The 18,021-nt window shown below is 42.8% G+C and overlaps 1 protein-coding gene across 3 annotated transcripts in view; it reads left to right on the top strand.

The window, feature by feature from the left end:
* Window positions 1–18,021, top strand: part of LOC127579755 (glutamate receptor ionotropic, NMDA 2C-like) — a 74,503-nt gene that overhangs the window by 26,170 nt on the left and 30,312 nt on the right. For all 3 annotated transcript variants that reach the window (XM_052032649.1, XM_052032651.1, XM_052032650.1), the window contains exon 6: window positions 6,724–6,883. In XM_052032649.1, coding sequence (XP_051888609.1) covers window positions 6,724–6,883 — 160 coding nt within the window. The remainder of the gene's footprint in view (window positions 1–6,723; window positions 6,884–18,021) is intronic.

Here is an 18,021-nt window from a genome sequence, read left to right as displayed (position 1 = left end):
ATCCAGCTCTCCTATAGAATCAAAGAATAGTAGAACAAGAGGGACATTATTTGGCTCATTTGGTTTATGACAGATTTTTCTGAATGTTATTTAATTGCCTCCTAAAGGGTTCTATTGAATCTGTTTCCACCATCCCATTGGATAATGCTTTCCAGATCCTTTCATTCATTCTGGGAAAAGGTTTTTCACATGTCACTACAGATGCCCTTGCCAGTCAGTTTATATCTGTGGCTTTTGGTTATCAAAGCCTCTGCCTCTTAATCTAAAACCTTCATGACTTTAACAACATCTGTCAAATTTTCTCAACTGCCTCTGGTTTAAGTATAACAATCTCCACTCTGTCCATGTAACTGTAATTAATCTCCCATTGCTGGCACAATGCTAATACTAAGTCTTACCTGTACAATCTCCAAAGCCTTCTTGTCCTTTCTAATACTGGTAAATTGGACAATACCCCAACTGGAGTCAAAATAATATTATAGATAAGCTCAGCAAAATGTTATGAAACAAAAAACAGAAATATTGGAAGAACTCAACCAGTCAAGTGGGATCTGTGGATTGGCTTCTGGTCTGAAAGGTTAGATCACATGGGATCCACAGTGAGCTAACCACTGGGGCACAAAATTGGCTTGTTGGAAGGAGTCAGAGGGTGGTACCTGCATGGTAGACCCATCCAGAAGGTGAGCTAGCATGGGATCTAGGGTAAGCTAGCCAGAAGGATACATATCAGAGAGTGTAGTGAAGGGGTTTTCAGATTGGAGGCCTGTGACCAGTGGTGTGCCACAGGGAAAGATTTAAAGAGGACCTAAGGGCAACTTTTTCCCCCACACAGAGTGGTGGGTATGTGAAATGAGCTGCCAGAGGAAGAGATAGAAGTGGGTATAATTACAATATTTAGATGACATTTGGACAGGTACATGGATAGGAAAGGTTTAAAGGGAATTGGGCCAAATGCAGGTAAATGGGACTAGCTCAGGAAGGCACCTTGATCAGCATGGACGAGTTAAGCCTAGGGCCTGTTTCCCTGCTGTATAACTGACTGTATATTGAGTATAGTTTGAGGTAGTGCAGTTTAGTAGGAGGAATCAAAAAGCAGACTGTTACCGAAATGGAGAGAGATGGCAAATGAATGGAGTACAGAGGGATCGAGGTGTTCTTGTACATGAGTAAGTTTAAAAAACAAAGCATGCAGATGTAACAGTAATAGAGAGGGCAGGGCAGGGCAATAAGTGGGGCAAATATCAGGAATAGGGTGAAATGATGGACATGTAAGCTCCTTTGTGTAATATGTTGCTAATATTGTGAAGTCAGGGTGACGTTGTATAGTCTGGCCTATTGGGATGTGCTGAACAGGCCACAATATACAAAAGAAAAAAAGGCTGGGTGCAGTGGGATGTGGGAGAGGAATGGCATATTCAAATGGTTAGTCCTGATACAAACAGAAAGAAAGACCATATCTGAAATTGGACAATTCAATATTGAGTCCTGCAGGCTGCAATGTGCTCAGATAAAAAAAAATGAGGTGTTGTTCCTTGAGCTTACATTGGGTCTTGTTGTAACAGTGCAGGAGGCCACAGCCAGAGAGGTCAGAGTTGGAGTGGGATAGTGAATTAAAATGGCAGGCGACTGGAAGCTGAGGGTCACTCCTGTGGACTGAGCACAGGTTCCCTGCCAAGCGACCACCCAATCTGCATTTGGTTCCTCCAGTGTAGAGGAGACCACACCATGAACCCCCAAATACAGTATATTAGATCAGATGAAATGCAAATGAATCACTGCTTCACCTGGACTGATGATTTGGATCACTGGATGATGGGAAAAGATGAGGTGGATGGACAGGTGTTGCATCTCCTCAGGTTGCGTGGGAAAGTGCTATGGGACAGGGACCCATGGGTGGGGAAGGAAGAATGGACCAGGAGTCACAAAGTGGGCGGTTGACAAGAGGGCATGTTGCAGCCTGCAGGACTCAATATTAAATTCTGCAACTTTAGATAATTTGCACTCTTTCTGTTCATTTGTACATGCCATTTCTTTTCCCCCTTTTTTCAATTGTATATTCTGGGCTACCCAGCATGTCCCATTAGGACAGATTCGTCACCCAGACCTCACAACACTGACAAAGGAGCTTAGCTGCCCATTCAGTGGCTGTCCATCATTTCACTCTGTTACTGACATTCCCTTTGCCCTGCCCATTGCCCTACCCACACCTTCTGTTACTTCGATTAATTTGCTTTCCCTGATGAAGGGTCTTCAACCTGAGACTAACTGGTTTCTCTTTCCACAGACATTGCCTGACTGTCTGAGTTCTTGCAGTATTTCTGTTTGTGTTTCAGATTCCAACATCTGCAGTTTTGTTTGTTTTCCAGCAAAATGTTCTGCTGTTGGTATTTGGGAAAGTGCATTAACATGGATTGAAGACTAGTTATCATATAGAAGATAGAATAAGTGGCTGAAAGAATGCAACTAGTGGAGTGCCCCAAGGATCAGTTCTTGACCTCAACTATCTACTATTTATATTAATAACATGGAAGATGTGACAGTGTGTAAAATATCCAAGTTTGCTGATGACATGAAAATGGGTGGGAGGCCACACTTCAATGAGGATATTTAGATTCTGCAACGGGGAGTAAGAGGATGGAAACTTGGCAAATGGAGTTCAATGTAGGAAAGTTTGAGGTAGTGCAGTTTGGTAGAAGGTATCAAAAGGTGGACTATTATCTAACTGGAGATAAATTGCAAATTAATGGAGTACAGAGGGAGCTAGGTGTTCTTGTACATGAATTATAAAGAATTAGCATGGCAGGTGTAGCAAGGGTAGTGTCTTAGGCCCAATCATCTTCAGCTGCTTCATCAATGACCTTCCCTCAGTCATAAGGTCAGAAGTAGGGATGTTTGCGGATAATTGCACAATGTTCAGCACCATTCGTGACCCCTCAGATAGAAGCAGTCCACAACCAAATGCAGCAAGAACCAGACAATATCCAGGCCTGGGCTGATAACTGACAAGTAACATTCACACCACACAAGTGCCAGGCAATAACAGTATCCAACAACAGAAAATCCAGCCATCACCCCCTGACATTCAATGGCATTATCATTATTGAACCCCCCACTATCAATATCCTGGGGGTTACCATCAATGAGAAACTGAACTGGAGTAGCCATATATGTACACAATATGGCTAGAAGAGTAGATCAGAGGTCGGGAATCTTGTGGCAAGTAACTCACTTTCTAACTCTCCAAAGCCTGTCCACCATCTACAAGGCTCAAATCAGGAGTGTGATGGGACACTCCACTTGCCTGGATGAGTGCAGCTTCAACAACACTCAAGAAGCTCGACACCATGTAGGACAGCAGTGTGGCTTGATAGGCACCCCAACCACAACTAGTCACTCACTCCACCACTGACACACAGTAGCAGCAGTTTGTACCATCTATAGGATGCACTGCAGCAACTCATCAGGACTCCTTCGACAACACTTTCCAAACCCATGATTTCTACATTAGAGCATAGAAGTGTATGATGTTGTGCCAAACTAATTAGTAATTAAATGCCTAACTAAACTAATCCCTTCTGCCTACACAAGGTCCATATCCCTCTATTCTCTGCATATTCATGTGCCTATCTTAAGAGCTTCTTAAACACCGCTATCGTATCTGCCTCCACTACCACCCCTGGCAGCGTATACTAGGCACCCACCACTCTTAAAAAAAAACTTGCCCCACACATCTCCTTTGAACTTATTCCTTCTCACCTTAAATGCATGCCCTCTAATCTAGACAGCATCCTAGTAAACCTCTCCTGCACCCTCTACCAGCTAGAAAGACAAGGGCAGCAAAAGTATGGGAACACCACCACTTGGAAGTTGCCCTCCAAGCCACACACCATCCTGACTGGGAAATATATTGCCATTCCTTCACTGTCACTGGGTCAAAATCCTGGAACTCTCCCTAACAGCACTGTGGATATACCCACATCCCAAGGACTGCAGCAGTTCAAGAAGGCAGTTCATCAGTACCTCCTCAAGGGCAATTAGGAATGGGCAACTAAATGCTGTCACAGTCTGCAAAGCCCACAATCTTTGTATGAATATAAAACAAAAGTAATTAAGGCAAATGGAATATTGGCCTTTATTGCATGGGGGTTAGAGTTTAGAAATAGAGTTGTTAAAGTTATACAGGGTGTTGGTGAGGCTGCACCTGGAGTACTATATACTGGTTTGATCCTCTTATTTAAGAAAGGATATACTCACATTAGAGCTAGTCCAGAAGAGATTCAGTAGGCTAATTACTGGGATAACAGCATTCAGGAAGGGCTTGTATTCTTTGTATTTGTAATTCTTGAAAATGTGTATTCTTTGGAGTGTAGAAGAATGTGGGGTGATGTTATTGAAACATATGTGTTCCTAAAGGGGAAGGTCAGGTCAGATGTTGAGATATATCCACTAGTGGGAGAGCCTCAAATGAGTTACAAGATAAGGGGAGGTCATTTAAAAGTGAGGTACGTAGGAATTACTTCTCGCAGGAGGTGATGAATCTCTGGTATTCTGTACCTCAGAAGGTTGTGGAAGCCAGATCAATGGAGGTATTTAAAGACGAAGCAGATAACTTTTGATAGATTAGGGAATTGATGGCAATGGAGAACCAGCACAGATAAGGCCTGGAGTGAACGAACCATGGTCATGTTGAACGGTGAGGCAGGCTTGAGGGGCCAGATGGCCTATTCCAATTTTCATATATTCTTGTATTCACTTAGGCCTTTATTTCTAAAGCCAAGATTCCCAATGTTTTAATGAATGATTTATTAACTTGTCTCTTCAAATATTTGTTTGCAACTCTGCCCTTCACCTGACTAGAAATGTATCAACCAACTCTTCATTGCTATGAATAGAATGTAACAACTCACACTTAACTGCCATGAAATCCATCTTCCATGTTTCTGTTAATTCAGCCAGCCATCTGTGTCCTCCTGGTCAGTTATTGCCTTCCTAGTCTTATGGCCATAGAAGTAGGAGCAGGAAGAGGTCAGTTAGCTGTTTGAATTTGCTCTGCCATCTAGTCAGAACATAACTGATCCTCTATCTCCACCCCCAATATTCCATTCTTTATTTGCCTCCCAATAACTCACTGTCCTTTTTATCTCCCAATATCCCACTGTACCTTCAATTTCAAATATCCCATTCTTCCTTCATTTCCCAATATCTCATTTTTTCTTCATTTCCAAATATCTCACTGTTCCCTCATCTCCCAAAATCCCAATGACCATTTGAAATCTTCTAAGTCCTCTGACGCTACACTATATTCAAGGCTTTAGTTTTAGGTGCCACTGACGAAAGAAGAATACAGAGATAAAGGCTGATGTTCCAGTATGGCACTGAGGTTGCATTGTGCTATTTAAAGTTACCATTTTTCAGATGTCCTCTCAGGTGGATGTAAAAGATGACATGATTTCCAGGAAGAGCATGGAGGTTCTCAACAATACTTATCCCTCAGTCAATATTAGTGAAACAAAATGTTTGTGGAATCTTGTTGTGTGAAAATTTCTTGTGGTGTTCCCTGTATCACAGCACTGTTCTTTTTTTATTAGCAGTATTGGATGGTTGTGCATTGCATCTCCACAATTTCTCCCTTATCTTCCCCAGTAAATTTGGTTTACTTGATCTGGACTGGCTAACATCTGAGAGCTGCCAGCTTTTCTAGTATCTATGTAATTTTACTTCATTCAATTTCCCTGGTTTTATTGATTTGAAAAAGTCATTGTTGACAACAGTGACATTTATCACCTTGGCCTTGCATTTTGCTTTCAACAAAGGATCAGCATTTTGGTGCCTTATGCACCCCTTGTGTTGCATCCTACCTCCAGCAAGGAATTAAAAAATAAAGAGATAGCTGTGCTCCAATAAATCCCTCAACCCAATTCCACTATTCTATCAATTTACTGTCGATCTGCATCTCAATTCCATTTTCCCTAGACCCATAACCATTTACACATTGCAAATGAAAATCTATCAGCCTCAGCTTTGAAATCCTTAATCACACACTGCATTAACAGCTTCTTGGTGGAAGAGTTAGTTCCAGATCTTCACTACTCTTTGTATAAAGAAAGATTTCCTGATGTCACCCCTGTAATTTGAGGTTATATCCCCTTCTTGCCACTCCAGTTTTCCTGCTGCAAACTAGTAGGCAGGTCAACTGTCTCTTTCCCTCACACTGCCAGCTTGTGGTACAAACTGAGAGGACAAAAAGTGAAGAAAAGAACCATGAAACCAGACACCAGGGCCGATTAAACAGTCAGCTTCTTGGCATCCCATCCACAGCCTAAACATTTACTCCCTCCACTGCTGGCACACAGCACGCATCATCTACAAAATGCACTACAGGCTACTTCCAAACCCGTGAGCTCCACCACCAAGGATGGCAGGTGCATGGAAACGCAGGTGCAGGGAACCTGCAAGTTCCCTGCCTAGATGCACAACATGCTGACTTGGAAATAGATTGCCAGGCCTTCACTGTCATTAGGTCTGAATCCTGGAACTCTGCCCAATAGCACTGTGGGAGCACCTTCACCAGAAGAACTGGTTCAAGAAATGTCCATCTTTACAGGGGCAGTTAGAGATGGACAATAATATCCCAGATCCCAAAAAATAAATAAATAGAAATGTTTCATGTACATTTACCCTTTAACTTGTGTTACAATGTCTCTCTCTCAACTTATATTTCAGCATTGTTGATGGATACACCAAGTTGTGTTGTAAAGGATTCTGCATTGATATCCTAAAGAAACTCGCCAAAACAGTCAAGTTTTCCTATGACCTTTACCTTGTGACCAATGGAAAGCACGGAAAGATTGTGCACGGAACGTGGAATGGAATGATTGGAGAGGTACTGAATCTGCAACCTCAGCTACTGACTGGCTGCATGTTTTTTTTATATAGATTTGTTAAATAAACCAGTAAGTACACCCTGCAGCTGATAGGTGGGATGGGCCTTGCTAAGGTGGAAGGGGAAGAGTTAGGTATGGATACACCAGTGGGGACTGTAGGGTTGAGAGGGGTCAGGTATCTTGGGTTGAAGGGAGCCAAGTAGTGTGGGGGTTGAGGGGAAACCAATACATTAAAAACACCAATAATCTGGCATCCAAATGTTTGGAAACCCTCATGGTTCAGCATCTGGTTCATTCATTAGTTTGAAATGTGAGCCATGGTCCAGAGTGCCTCTGAAACAGAGGTCTGGACTATGGGCTTGGTATGCAGCTGGTGCCAGGGTTGGGGTGCACAACACCAGGGGTCAGGAACATGGGTAGATTTGCAGTTGGACCTGGGGCTTGAAGTGTTTGTATCTTTCCCCATTCCCTTTAAACTCACTGGGTTTACTGGAAAAATTATTATACCACCATGTGACATGTAAAAAAGATGAAATAAGTGTATGTTTGGATATTAATAGGAGTAACATCCAATAGTCTGGAAGATCTGCTGGTCTGGCACCACCTAAATCCTGAGGATGCCAGATTATCTGAGTTTTACTGTAGTGTGAGGTGGTGGATCTGTACAGTTGAGGGGGGTGTTGGGTGTGTGGGGTTAAGGGGATGGTGGATAGTGTGGAGTTGAAGGATGGTAGGTAGTGTATGGTTGGGGGATAATTGGGAGTGTGATAGGCGAGTTGATCACAAGACAAGGGAGCAGAAGTAGGCCATTCGGCCCATCGAGTCTGCTCCAAAGGAGAAAAGAAAAAGAAACGAGAAATTGGGGGGGGTGGGGACCTAACCCCAATTTCCGGCCTTATCCCCATATCTAAATGGTCGGGGTATCAAGGGATATCTATCTATCTCTTCCTTAAACACCTCCACTGATCTGGCCTCCACTGCTGTACGTGGCAAGGAATTCTACAAATTCACTACCCTCTGGCTAAAGAAATTTCTCCTCATCTGTTTTAAACCTATACCCTCCAATTCTAAGATTGTGCCCTCTGGTCCTGGACTCACCCACCAAGGGAAACAGCTTGACCACATCTACTCTGTCCAGTCCTTTCAACATTTTGAATGTCTCTGAGGTCCCCCCTCATTCTTCTGTACTCCAGTGAGTACAGTCCAAGAGCTGACAAACGCTCATCATACGTAAGCCCTTTCATTCCGGGAATCATCCTCGTAAATCTCCTCTGAACCCTCTCCAACATCAGCACATCTTTCCTAAGATATGGGGCCCAAAACTGTGCACAGTATTCCAAATGAGGCCTCACTAGTGCCCCGTAGAGCCTCATCAACACTTCCTTACTTTTATACACTATACCTCTTGAAATGAATGCCAACATAGCATTCGCTTTCTTTACCACCGATCCGACCTGGTGGTTAACCTTTAAGGTATCCTCCACGAGTACCCCCAAGTCCCTTTGTACTTCTGTACTTTGAATTTTCTCTCCTTCTAGATAATAATCTGCCCGTTTATTTCTGTTTCCAAAGTGTACAACTGCACATTTCTCAACATTGAATCTCATCTGCCATTTCCTTGCCCATTCTCCTAAACCATTTAGGTCTCTCTGCAACCTTCCTGTCTCCTCAATACTCCCTACTCCTCCACCTATCTTGGTGTCATCCGCAAACTTAGCCACAAAACCATTTACTCCATCATCCAAATTGTTATTGTACAAGGTAAAAAGAAGCAGCCCCAACATCGACCCCTGCGGAACACCACTAGTAACTGGTAGCCAAGCAGAACAAGATCCTTTTATTCCCACCCTTTGCTTCCTGCCAACCAGCCAATGCTCCACCCATTCTGTTATCCTACCTGTATTTCCATGACCTCTCATCTTATTAATCAGTCTCTCATGCAGCACCTTGTCGAAGGCCTTTTGAAAGTCTAAATACACAACATCTACCGCCTCTCCCTTATCCACCCTACCTGTGATTTCTTCAAAAAAACTCCAATAGGTTGGTCAGGCAGGATCTTCCCTTCACAAAACCATGTTGGCTAGGCCTTATCTTGCCTTGCACCTCTAGGTATTCCATAACCTCATCCTTGAGGATTGATTCCAATAACTTTCCCACCACTGACGTCAGACTAATAGGTCTGTAATTTCCTTTATGCTGCCTCCCATCTTTCTTATACAGTGGAACTACATTTGCAACCCTCCAGTCCTCCAGAACCATGCTGGAGTCTTATCGATTCCTGGAAAATTATCACCAATGCCTCCGCTATCTCTAAAGCCACCTCCTTCAGAACCTGGGGATGCACCTCATCCGGTCCGGGAGACTTATCAGTCTTTAGCCCATTTAGTTTTCCTAGCACCTTCTCTCTAGTAACCTTAACTGAACTCAGTTCCATTCTGTGAGATCCCTGACTAACTGGTATATTGCTGATGTCCTCCACAGTGAAGACCGATGCCAAATACTCATTTAGTTCTTCTGCCATCTCATTATCATCCATTATAATCTCTCCTGCACTGTTATCGATTAGTCCTATATCAACCTGTGTCTCTTTTACTCATTATATATTTAAAAACTTAGTATCCTTTTGAATGTTATCTGCCAACTTCCTTTCATAGTTCATCTTTTCTTTCCTAACGACCTTCTTAGTTTCTTTCTGCAGGTTTTTAAAAAGTTTCCCAGTCTTGTTTTCCCTCTAATTTTTTCTTCCTTGTATGCCCTCCCTTTTTATTTTAGCCTTCACCTCTCTCGTTATCCACATTTGTGCCTTTTTTCCATTCAAAACCTTTTTTTCTTGGAATATATCTATCCTGCATTTTCCTTATTACTTGTAGAAATTCCTTCCATTTCTGTTCCGCCATCCCTCCAGCTAGCTTACTCTTCCAATCAATTTGGGCAAACTCCTCTCTCATACCACTAATTTCGTTTGTTCCACTGAAATATCGATACACCAGTTATCAGCTTTTCCTTCAAATTTGAAACTGAACTCAATCATATTGTGATCACTAGTTCCCAATGGTTCTTTTACCTTTAGTTCCCTAATCACCTCCGGTTTGTTACATACTCATTGTAACAATGGAATCAGATGTCAGAGTGAAGGGTTTGGATCCAGGTGATTGTGTCATGTGTAAATGTGTCACTTGTTTGGAGTACACAGTGATGTCATTATATGATGCAATCACCATGCCTAGGGAATTGGAGCAAAAAAACTGCACATGCTAGAAATCATAAAAGAAAACAGAACGCTGGATATAGTCAAGTCAGGCAGCATCTGTGAGCAGAGAAACAGCCAATGTTTCAGGTCAAACATCCTTCATCAGAACTGGAAAAGTGAGAAGATAAGCATGTTTTAAGTTGCAGAGAAGGGAGAAGGCCAGAGGAAACTGAGGGAATGTCTGTGATAGGGTGCAGACTGAAGTTGACAAGGTAACACTTGTTTTAAAAAACACCATTTAGAGATAGAAGAAAATAAGGAAGCAAATTGAAACAAAGGTACAGCCACATCTGTGGAGGGAGAGAAAAGGAGTGGTTTCCTGAAATTGTTAAATTCAATCATTTGGTCTCTTAGACTACATTAAGTTGAACATGTTAGGCACAGAAATGTTGCATTTGATTTGACGTGCAGGATAGTGACTTGCATGGAGGTGGCAGCCAAGAATGCCAGGGAATTCTGTAGTTTTGTGTGACTGCAAGTAAGCAGAGTTACTGTTACAGATGTACCGGCATTCATTCCCCAACAGTGTTATTTTTAAAGAACATAAACATTATGCATAACCAAAATGAGCACACACAGCAATAGTTTATAAAATGAAACACAGGCAACAGACAGGAGTGCAGTCTTGAAATCAGCACCAGCATGGAGAGAACGAGCTTCCCATAAGAAGTCAGAGAGGGAATCATTGTTGCAGAGACATTAGGATTTCAAAGTCAGTCTTGATTGACAGGAAGTCATTAGAGATGTGGATCAACATAGCAATACAAGGTTTTGTTACAGGAAGGACACACATGGCAAGCAATTTGGTCATTAGGATGGGTTTTGTAAGACCTGGGACAGGTGCAGTGCCTGGTGTGCTATAATGGCCAGAGTCTTGAGTTCCTGACTCTGGCCATTATAGCACACCAGGCACTGCACCTGGTGGTGTACCACTGGCTGACCAGTGATAATAAACAAAGATTGATTAATGAGAGCAGAAACTGATTGGACTGCTCTGTCTAGGTTACCACATGAATCATCTGATGTTGTGGTCAAAGTTCGATTTCATGTTGCAACTGTAGATGCAGATATCACAGGAACAGCAATTGTGGTTAATCAGGCAACTCAATGTCAGTTTGAGAAATTGTTGATCCCTGTCCTGAATTATTTTAAAATTGTAATTCCTGGTTCTAGACACCCCAGCCAAGAGACATCATCCCTGCACCTAGGAATTTTGTAAATCCAGCCTGCTTAATCTCTCTTTATACAACAAACAAGAGAAAAAGAGTTTCCACTGAGAGATTAAGAGTCAGACCAGTGAGCAAGTAGGAGAGCTGGGAATGGGACCTCAGTGGAATAGTATGTCAGATACAGAAAGGAAAATCATGTCTGAAATTATCTACCTGAAGAGATTGAAGTAATTATACTGATGGATTGATTCCAGACCTTGATATGGAGTCAGTTACCGTTCAAAAGCCAGAGGACAATAGTGTGTCAGGTCTGGAGATTACAAATTCCTCAGTACCAGGAACAAGCACAACCTCAGGAGTGCTCAGCTATCATTCTGATTACAGAAGCCAGTTAATAGACTAGATCAGTAATGACTGTGTCTGTGAAAAGTGTCTTCAAAGAGGGAAAGCAGTGAGGCGAATTTATGTATTATATGTAAATAAATCCTCAGGTCAGAGGATGCAATGACGTCATCACTTCATGTGTTTTTATGTATATATGTATGTATACCTCCAGTTCACATTCCAAAGGAGGTCATGGGGAGAGGAGGATCATGATCAGTTGATGTGTTGCAGCTGCATGATGTGGGAGCTGATGGACCCTATTGTGGTTTCTGGTAATCACATCTGCAGCAAGTGTTGGTTGCTTGAGGAACTCGGGCTCAAAGTTGATGACCTGGAATCTGAGCTTCAAAGACTACGACGCATCAGGGAGGGGAGAATTACTTGGATGCCGTGTTTCAAGAGGCAGTCACATCCATTAGATTAACTACTTCAAATTCGGTCTGTGGTCAGGGACAAGAAGATGTGACTGAAAGTGAGGCAGGTAGGGAGATCCAAGAGGTACTGCTGGAGGAGCCTCAGCCCTTGAGCTACAGTCTGAGATTCTTGCTACCTGTACAGATGAGAGTGGGGGCTGAAGGATGAGCAACTGAACTGTGGCACAGTGGTTCAGGGAGCCATTCAAGAGCAGGGAGAGAAGAGAAATGTAGTTGTAATTGGGGATAGTATAGTCAGGGGAATAGACATCTCTCTGTTGCAAAGATTGAGAGTCCCAAACACTGTGTTGCCTGTCTAGTGCCTGGGTTCGGGACATCTCATCTGACCTGCAGAGGAATTTGGAATGGGAGGGGAAGATCCAGTTGTTGTGGTCCATGTGGGTACCAATGACATAGATAGAACAAGGAAAGAGGTTCTGCTGAGGGAATTTGAGCAGCTAGGGACTAAATTAGAAAGCAGAACAAAAAGGTACTAATCTCTGGATTGCTACCTGAGCCACATGCAAATTGGCACAGAGTCAGTAAGATCAGAGTTAAATGTGTGGCTCAAAGACTGGTGTGGGAGAAGTGGGTTTGAATTCATGGGACGTCAGTATTGGGGAAGGAGGGAGCTGTTCCGATGGGACGGGCTCCACCTGAACCACATTGGGACCAGGGTCCTGGCAGATTGTGTAACTAGGGCTGTGGATAGGGCTTTAAACTAAATAGTAGGGGGGTGGGTTGAACAGATTGGAAAAGTATGGATAAAGTAAAAGGGAAGGAGAGTGCAGGAGAGGTTACTGAAGTCTCCAGAATAAATAAGACAGAAAATTTAGGAAGGGATAAGAATTTAACTTCAGGCAATGTGGAGGCAAATGTAAGAAGGGTGGTGAATACAGGACTGAGGGTATTATATTTGAATGCACGCCATATACAAAATAAGGTAGATGAGCTCATAGAGCAGTTAGAAATTGGCAGGTACGACATTGTGGGCATCATTGTCGTGGTTGAAAGAAGATCACAGCTGGGAGCTGATCATCCAAGGATACACATCCTATTGAAAAGACAGGCAGGTGGGCAGAGGGGGTGCGGTGGCTCTGTTGGTAAAAAATGAAATCAAATCCTTAGCAAGAAATGACATAGGATCAGAAGATGTAGAATCCTTGGGTTGAGTTAAGAAACTGCAAGGGTAAAAAGACCCTGATGGGAGTTATATACAGGTCTTCGATTAGTAGCCAGGATGTGGGGTACAAATTACAACAGGAGATAGAAAAGGCATGTAAAAAGGGCAATGTTACAGTGGTCATGGGAGATTTCAAATATGCAGGTAGATTGGGAAAGTCAGATTCGTACTGGATCCCAAGAGAGGGAATTTATATAATGTCTATGAGATGGCTTTTTAGAGCAGCTTGTGGTCAAGCCCACTAGGGAAAAGGCAATTCTAGATTTGGTGTTGTGCAATGAACCAGATTTTATTAGGGGGCTTAAGGTAAAAGAACCCTTAGGAGGCAGTGATCATAACATGATAGAATTCACCCTGTAGTTTGAGGGGGAGAAGCTAAAATTGGATGTATCGGTACTACAGTTGAGTAAAGGTAACTACAGAGGCGTGAGAGGAGCTGGCCAACGTTGACTGGAAGGGGACCCTGGCAGGGATGACAGTAGAGCAACAATGGCAGGAGTTTCTGGGAGTGATTCAAGAGGTGGGATCAGTTCATCCCAAAGAAGAAGCAGAAAGAATTCTAAAGGGAGGATGAGGCAACCATGGCTGATGACAAGGGAAGTCAAACACAGCATAAAAGCAAAAGAGAGGGCATACGATATTGCAAAAATTAGTGGGAAGCTAGAGGATAGGGAAGCTTTTTAAAAAAAGCAATGCGAGAAAAAAAGTGGAATATGGTAAGCCAGCCAATAATATAAAAGAGGATACCAAAAGTTCTCAGATATATAAAGAGTAAAAGAGAGGCAAGAGTGGACATCAGACCTTTGGAAAATGGGGAACAAAGAAATGGCAGACGAACTGAATAAGTATTTTGTGTCAGTCTTCACTATGGAAGACACCAGCAATGTGCCAGAAATTTGAGAGAGTCAGGGGGCAGAAGTGAGTGTAGTCGCTATTACTAAGGAGAAGGTGCTTGGGAAGCTGAAAGGTCTGAAGGTAGATAAGTCACCTGGACCGGATGGACTACACCCCAGGGTTCTGAAAGAGGTAGCTGAAGAAATTGTGGAGGCATTAGTAGTGATCTTTCAGGAGTGGTTCTGGAGGACTGGAAAATTGCAAATGTCACTCCACTCTATAAAAAGGGAGGGAGACAAAAGACAGGAAATTATAGGCCAGTTAGCCTGACTTCAGTGGTTGTTAAGATGTTAGAGTCGGTTATTAAGGATGAGGTTTCAAGGTACTTGGAAGCACATGATAAAATAAGCTGAAGTCAGCATGGTTTCCTTGAGAAATCTTGCTTGACAAATCTGTTGCAATTCTTTGAGGAAGTAACAGGCAGGATAGACAAAGGAATGTCAGTGGATGTTGTTTACTTGGATTTTCAGAAGGCCTTTGACAAGGTGCTATACAAGAGGCTGCTAAACAAGATGGGAGCCCATGGTATTACAGGAAAGGTACTGGCATGGATAGAAGATTGGCTGACTGGCAGGAGGCAAAGAGTGGGAATAAAGAGGGCCTTTTCTGGTTGGCTACCAGTGACTAGTGGTGTTCCACAGGGGTCGGTGTTGGGTGCGCTACTTTTCACATTATGTTAATGATCTGGATGACAGAATTGATGGCTTTGTGGCCATGTTTGCGGATGATACAAAGGATGAGGGGCAGGTAGCATTGAGGAAGCAGGGAGTCTGTAGAAGGACTTGGACAGGTTGGGAGAATGGTCAAAGAAGTAGCAGATGGAATACAGCGTAGGGAAGTGTATGGTCATGCACTTTGGTAGAAGGAATAAAGGCATAGACTATTTTCTAGACAGGGAGCAAATTCAGAAATCAGAGGTGCAAAGGGACTTGGGAGTCCTAGTGCAGGATTCCTTAAAGGTTAACTTGCAGGTTGAGTCAGTAGTAAGGAAGGCAAATGCAATGTTAGCATTCAGTTTGAGAGGACTAGAATATAAAAGCAAAGATGTAATGCTGAGGCTTTATAATGTGTTGGTCAGACCACATTTAGAGTATTGAGAGCAGTTTTGGACCCCACATCCAAGGAAGGATGTGCTGGTATTGGAGAGGGTCCAGAGGAGGTTTAAGAGAATGATCCCAGGAATGAAAGGGTTAACGTGTGAAGAGCGTTTGATGGCTCTGGGCCTGTACTCGCTGGAGTTTGGAAGGATGGGGGAATCTCACTGAAACCTACTGAATATTGAAAGGCCTGGATAGAGTGGACGTGAAGAGGATGTTTTCGGCAGTGGGAGAGTCTAGGACCAGAGGGCACAGCCTCGGAATAGGAAGACATCCCTTTAGAACAGAGATCAGTAGGAATTTCTGTAGCCAGAGGATGGTGCATCTGTGAAATTCATTGCCACAGACGGCTGTGGAGACAAGTCATTTGGTATATTTAAAGTGGAGGTTGATAAGTTCTTGATTAGTAAGGGTATCAAAGGTTACAGGGAGAAGGCAGGAGAATGGGATTGAGAGGGAAAAATAAATCAGCCATGATCGAATGGCAGAGCAGACTCGATGGGCCAAATGGCCTAATTCTGCTCCTATGTCTTATTATGGACAATGATGAGTATGGATCATAGGTCAGAGTGAGAACAGGGATTGTAGTTTGATCAGTGGATGGTCATTGGGAGAGTGTGGTCTTTGAGGTGGCAGTGTGGTTAATGGCTGATTTTTTTTGTGGTCAGGGTTGCGATGGTAATTGAGAGCTTGGTGCATAGACCGTACATGCTATATAAATTCAAACCATATAGACAACAAACAAAATTCAAAAAACACATGCTGATCATACTAAATATAAATCTCTCAGTGAATAAATGGAGAGAGATAAACCAAGAAACTACTGGCTGGTTATTCCAACACTGGTGGTGGGGAAGTTACTGGAAACCATTATCAGGGAGAAATAAACTTATTTGGAATGGCATGGATTAATCAAGGAAACTGAGCATGGATTTGTTAAAGTCAAATCATATTTGACTAATGGGATTAAATTTTTGAAGTTTAAACTGTGAAGGTTGATCAGGGTAGTGAAATGGATGTATATTTGAATTCTTGGAAGGCATTCAACAAACTGCCAGATGTGAGGCTTTATTAAGATAATGGAAATCCAGGGAATTAAAGGAAAGGTGGCAGTGTGGATACAAAACTGGCTCAGTGACAGGAAATGCTCAAGGTGATGGGTGGGATTTTCACAGGTTGGCAGATGGTCTGTGAGGTATCCTGTACAGGAGGGCTTTGGGTCCATCTCTCAGATTTTTATAGGCTACCTGTTTCTGGTGCAGGGAATATAATTAAAATGTTTTTAGATTATGTGAAACATGGCAAAGCAGCAGATGGTGATGAGATATGGGTGAGCTTCAGGATGGCGAAATGGAAAGAAAGCTGGCGGATGGAATCTGATGCTGACACCCTGGGAGGTATAATGTGAAAAGAGGCAACACCTTAAATGCCATGAATTTAAAATGAGCAAATGAGCAACTTCCATTTGCCACCCTAAGGGCCTTGTGTATGTGAGAATTAAGTGATAATTAATCCATAATTAAGTGATCAAAAGCTCAGTGAAAAAGGGAGGTTTTAAGAAATTTCTTGAAGAAAGGAAGATGGAAGGGTTCGGGTGGGAATTTCATGACAGTGAAAAGCAGAGGTGCCAGTGGTGCAGCGATTTAAAAATTGACAATTAATGGAACAGATAGAGACCATTTTCTCACTCAGTCCATGCCAATCAATAAGGAGGTATTCAGACTTCCCCATACCATACACTCCCAGATCCCAGTATTCCTCTCCACATCTCAGGATCCTCCTTCTTATCATGTATTCCCTTGTTGTGTTCACCCTCTCCAATTGCATTTCTCACATTCACAGGATTAAATTCAATTTACCACTTTTGTGCCCACCTAACCTCCCTACTATCAAACAACCATATGGTGTAACATTGATAAATACCATGGAAAGCACTGAGCTTCACTGGAACAGCTTTCCATTTGCTAAATCTTCCATCAATTGTTACCCTTTGCTTCCTGCTAAGCCAAGCCAATATTGAATCCAACTTTATGCTTTCTCTTGGATCCCATGGGCTTTTACTTTTCTGACGAGTTTGCCATGTTGAACCTTGTCAAACATTTTGTAAAAATCCATGTAGGTAACTTCAAACGCATTACCCTCATTACCCCTCCTTGTAACCCTGTCAAAAAGGGTCTCATTAGTCAAATACAGACCACCATTAACAAATCAATTCATAAACAACCAACGCCTTTCCAACTGAAGATTAATAGGGTCCCTCAGTGGATGCCAATAATTTTGCCCAGCACTGTCTAGATACTGTAGAGTTAGTGAAGGCTACAGAGTTTGGGGGAAGATATTTGAAAAGAAAAATGAGGTCATTTTTCAAACCAGGTACGAGGCATTGCTGAACCTTGGGCCACTGTGATTCAGCAAGCACTGAGGTAAAGGGTGAGCAGGATCTGATGCAGATTCAGACAGATAACAGAGTTCAGATGAGCTGAAGTTTCCAGGTAGGGGCTAGGCCTGGAATGCTTTGGATTGGTCAAAGTTAGAGGCAATAAAGGCATGGCTAAGTGTTTCAGCAGCAAAGAAGTGGAGTTGGATGATGTTTACAGGTAGAAGTAGCTGGTCTCAATGATGCCTTGGACATGTGGTTGAGAGGTCATCTCAAGGTCAGGTATGGTACTGATGTTCAGCCAGCCTGATTCACTCTCAGTTAGCAGGGCTGAAGATGTGGTCAGTGGCTAAGAGTGGAGCCTTGGGAG

The sequence above is a fragment of the Pristis pectinata genome, chromosome 18 (genome assembly GCF_009764475.1).
Source record: "Pristis pectinata isolate sPriPec2 chromosome 18, sPriPec2.1.pri, whole genome shotgun sequence".
Classification (NCBI taxonomy): domain Eukaryota; kingdom Metazoa; phylum Chordata; class Chondrichthyes; order Rhinopristiformes; family Pristidae; genus Pristis; species Pristis pectinata.
Note: the sequence above shows the minus strand (reverse complement) of the source record. Positions and strands in the feature narration are given on the sequence as shown.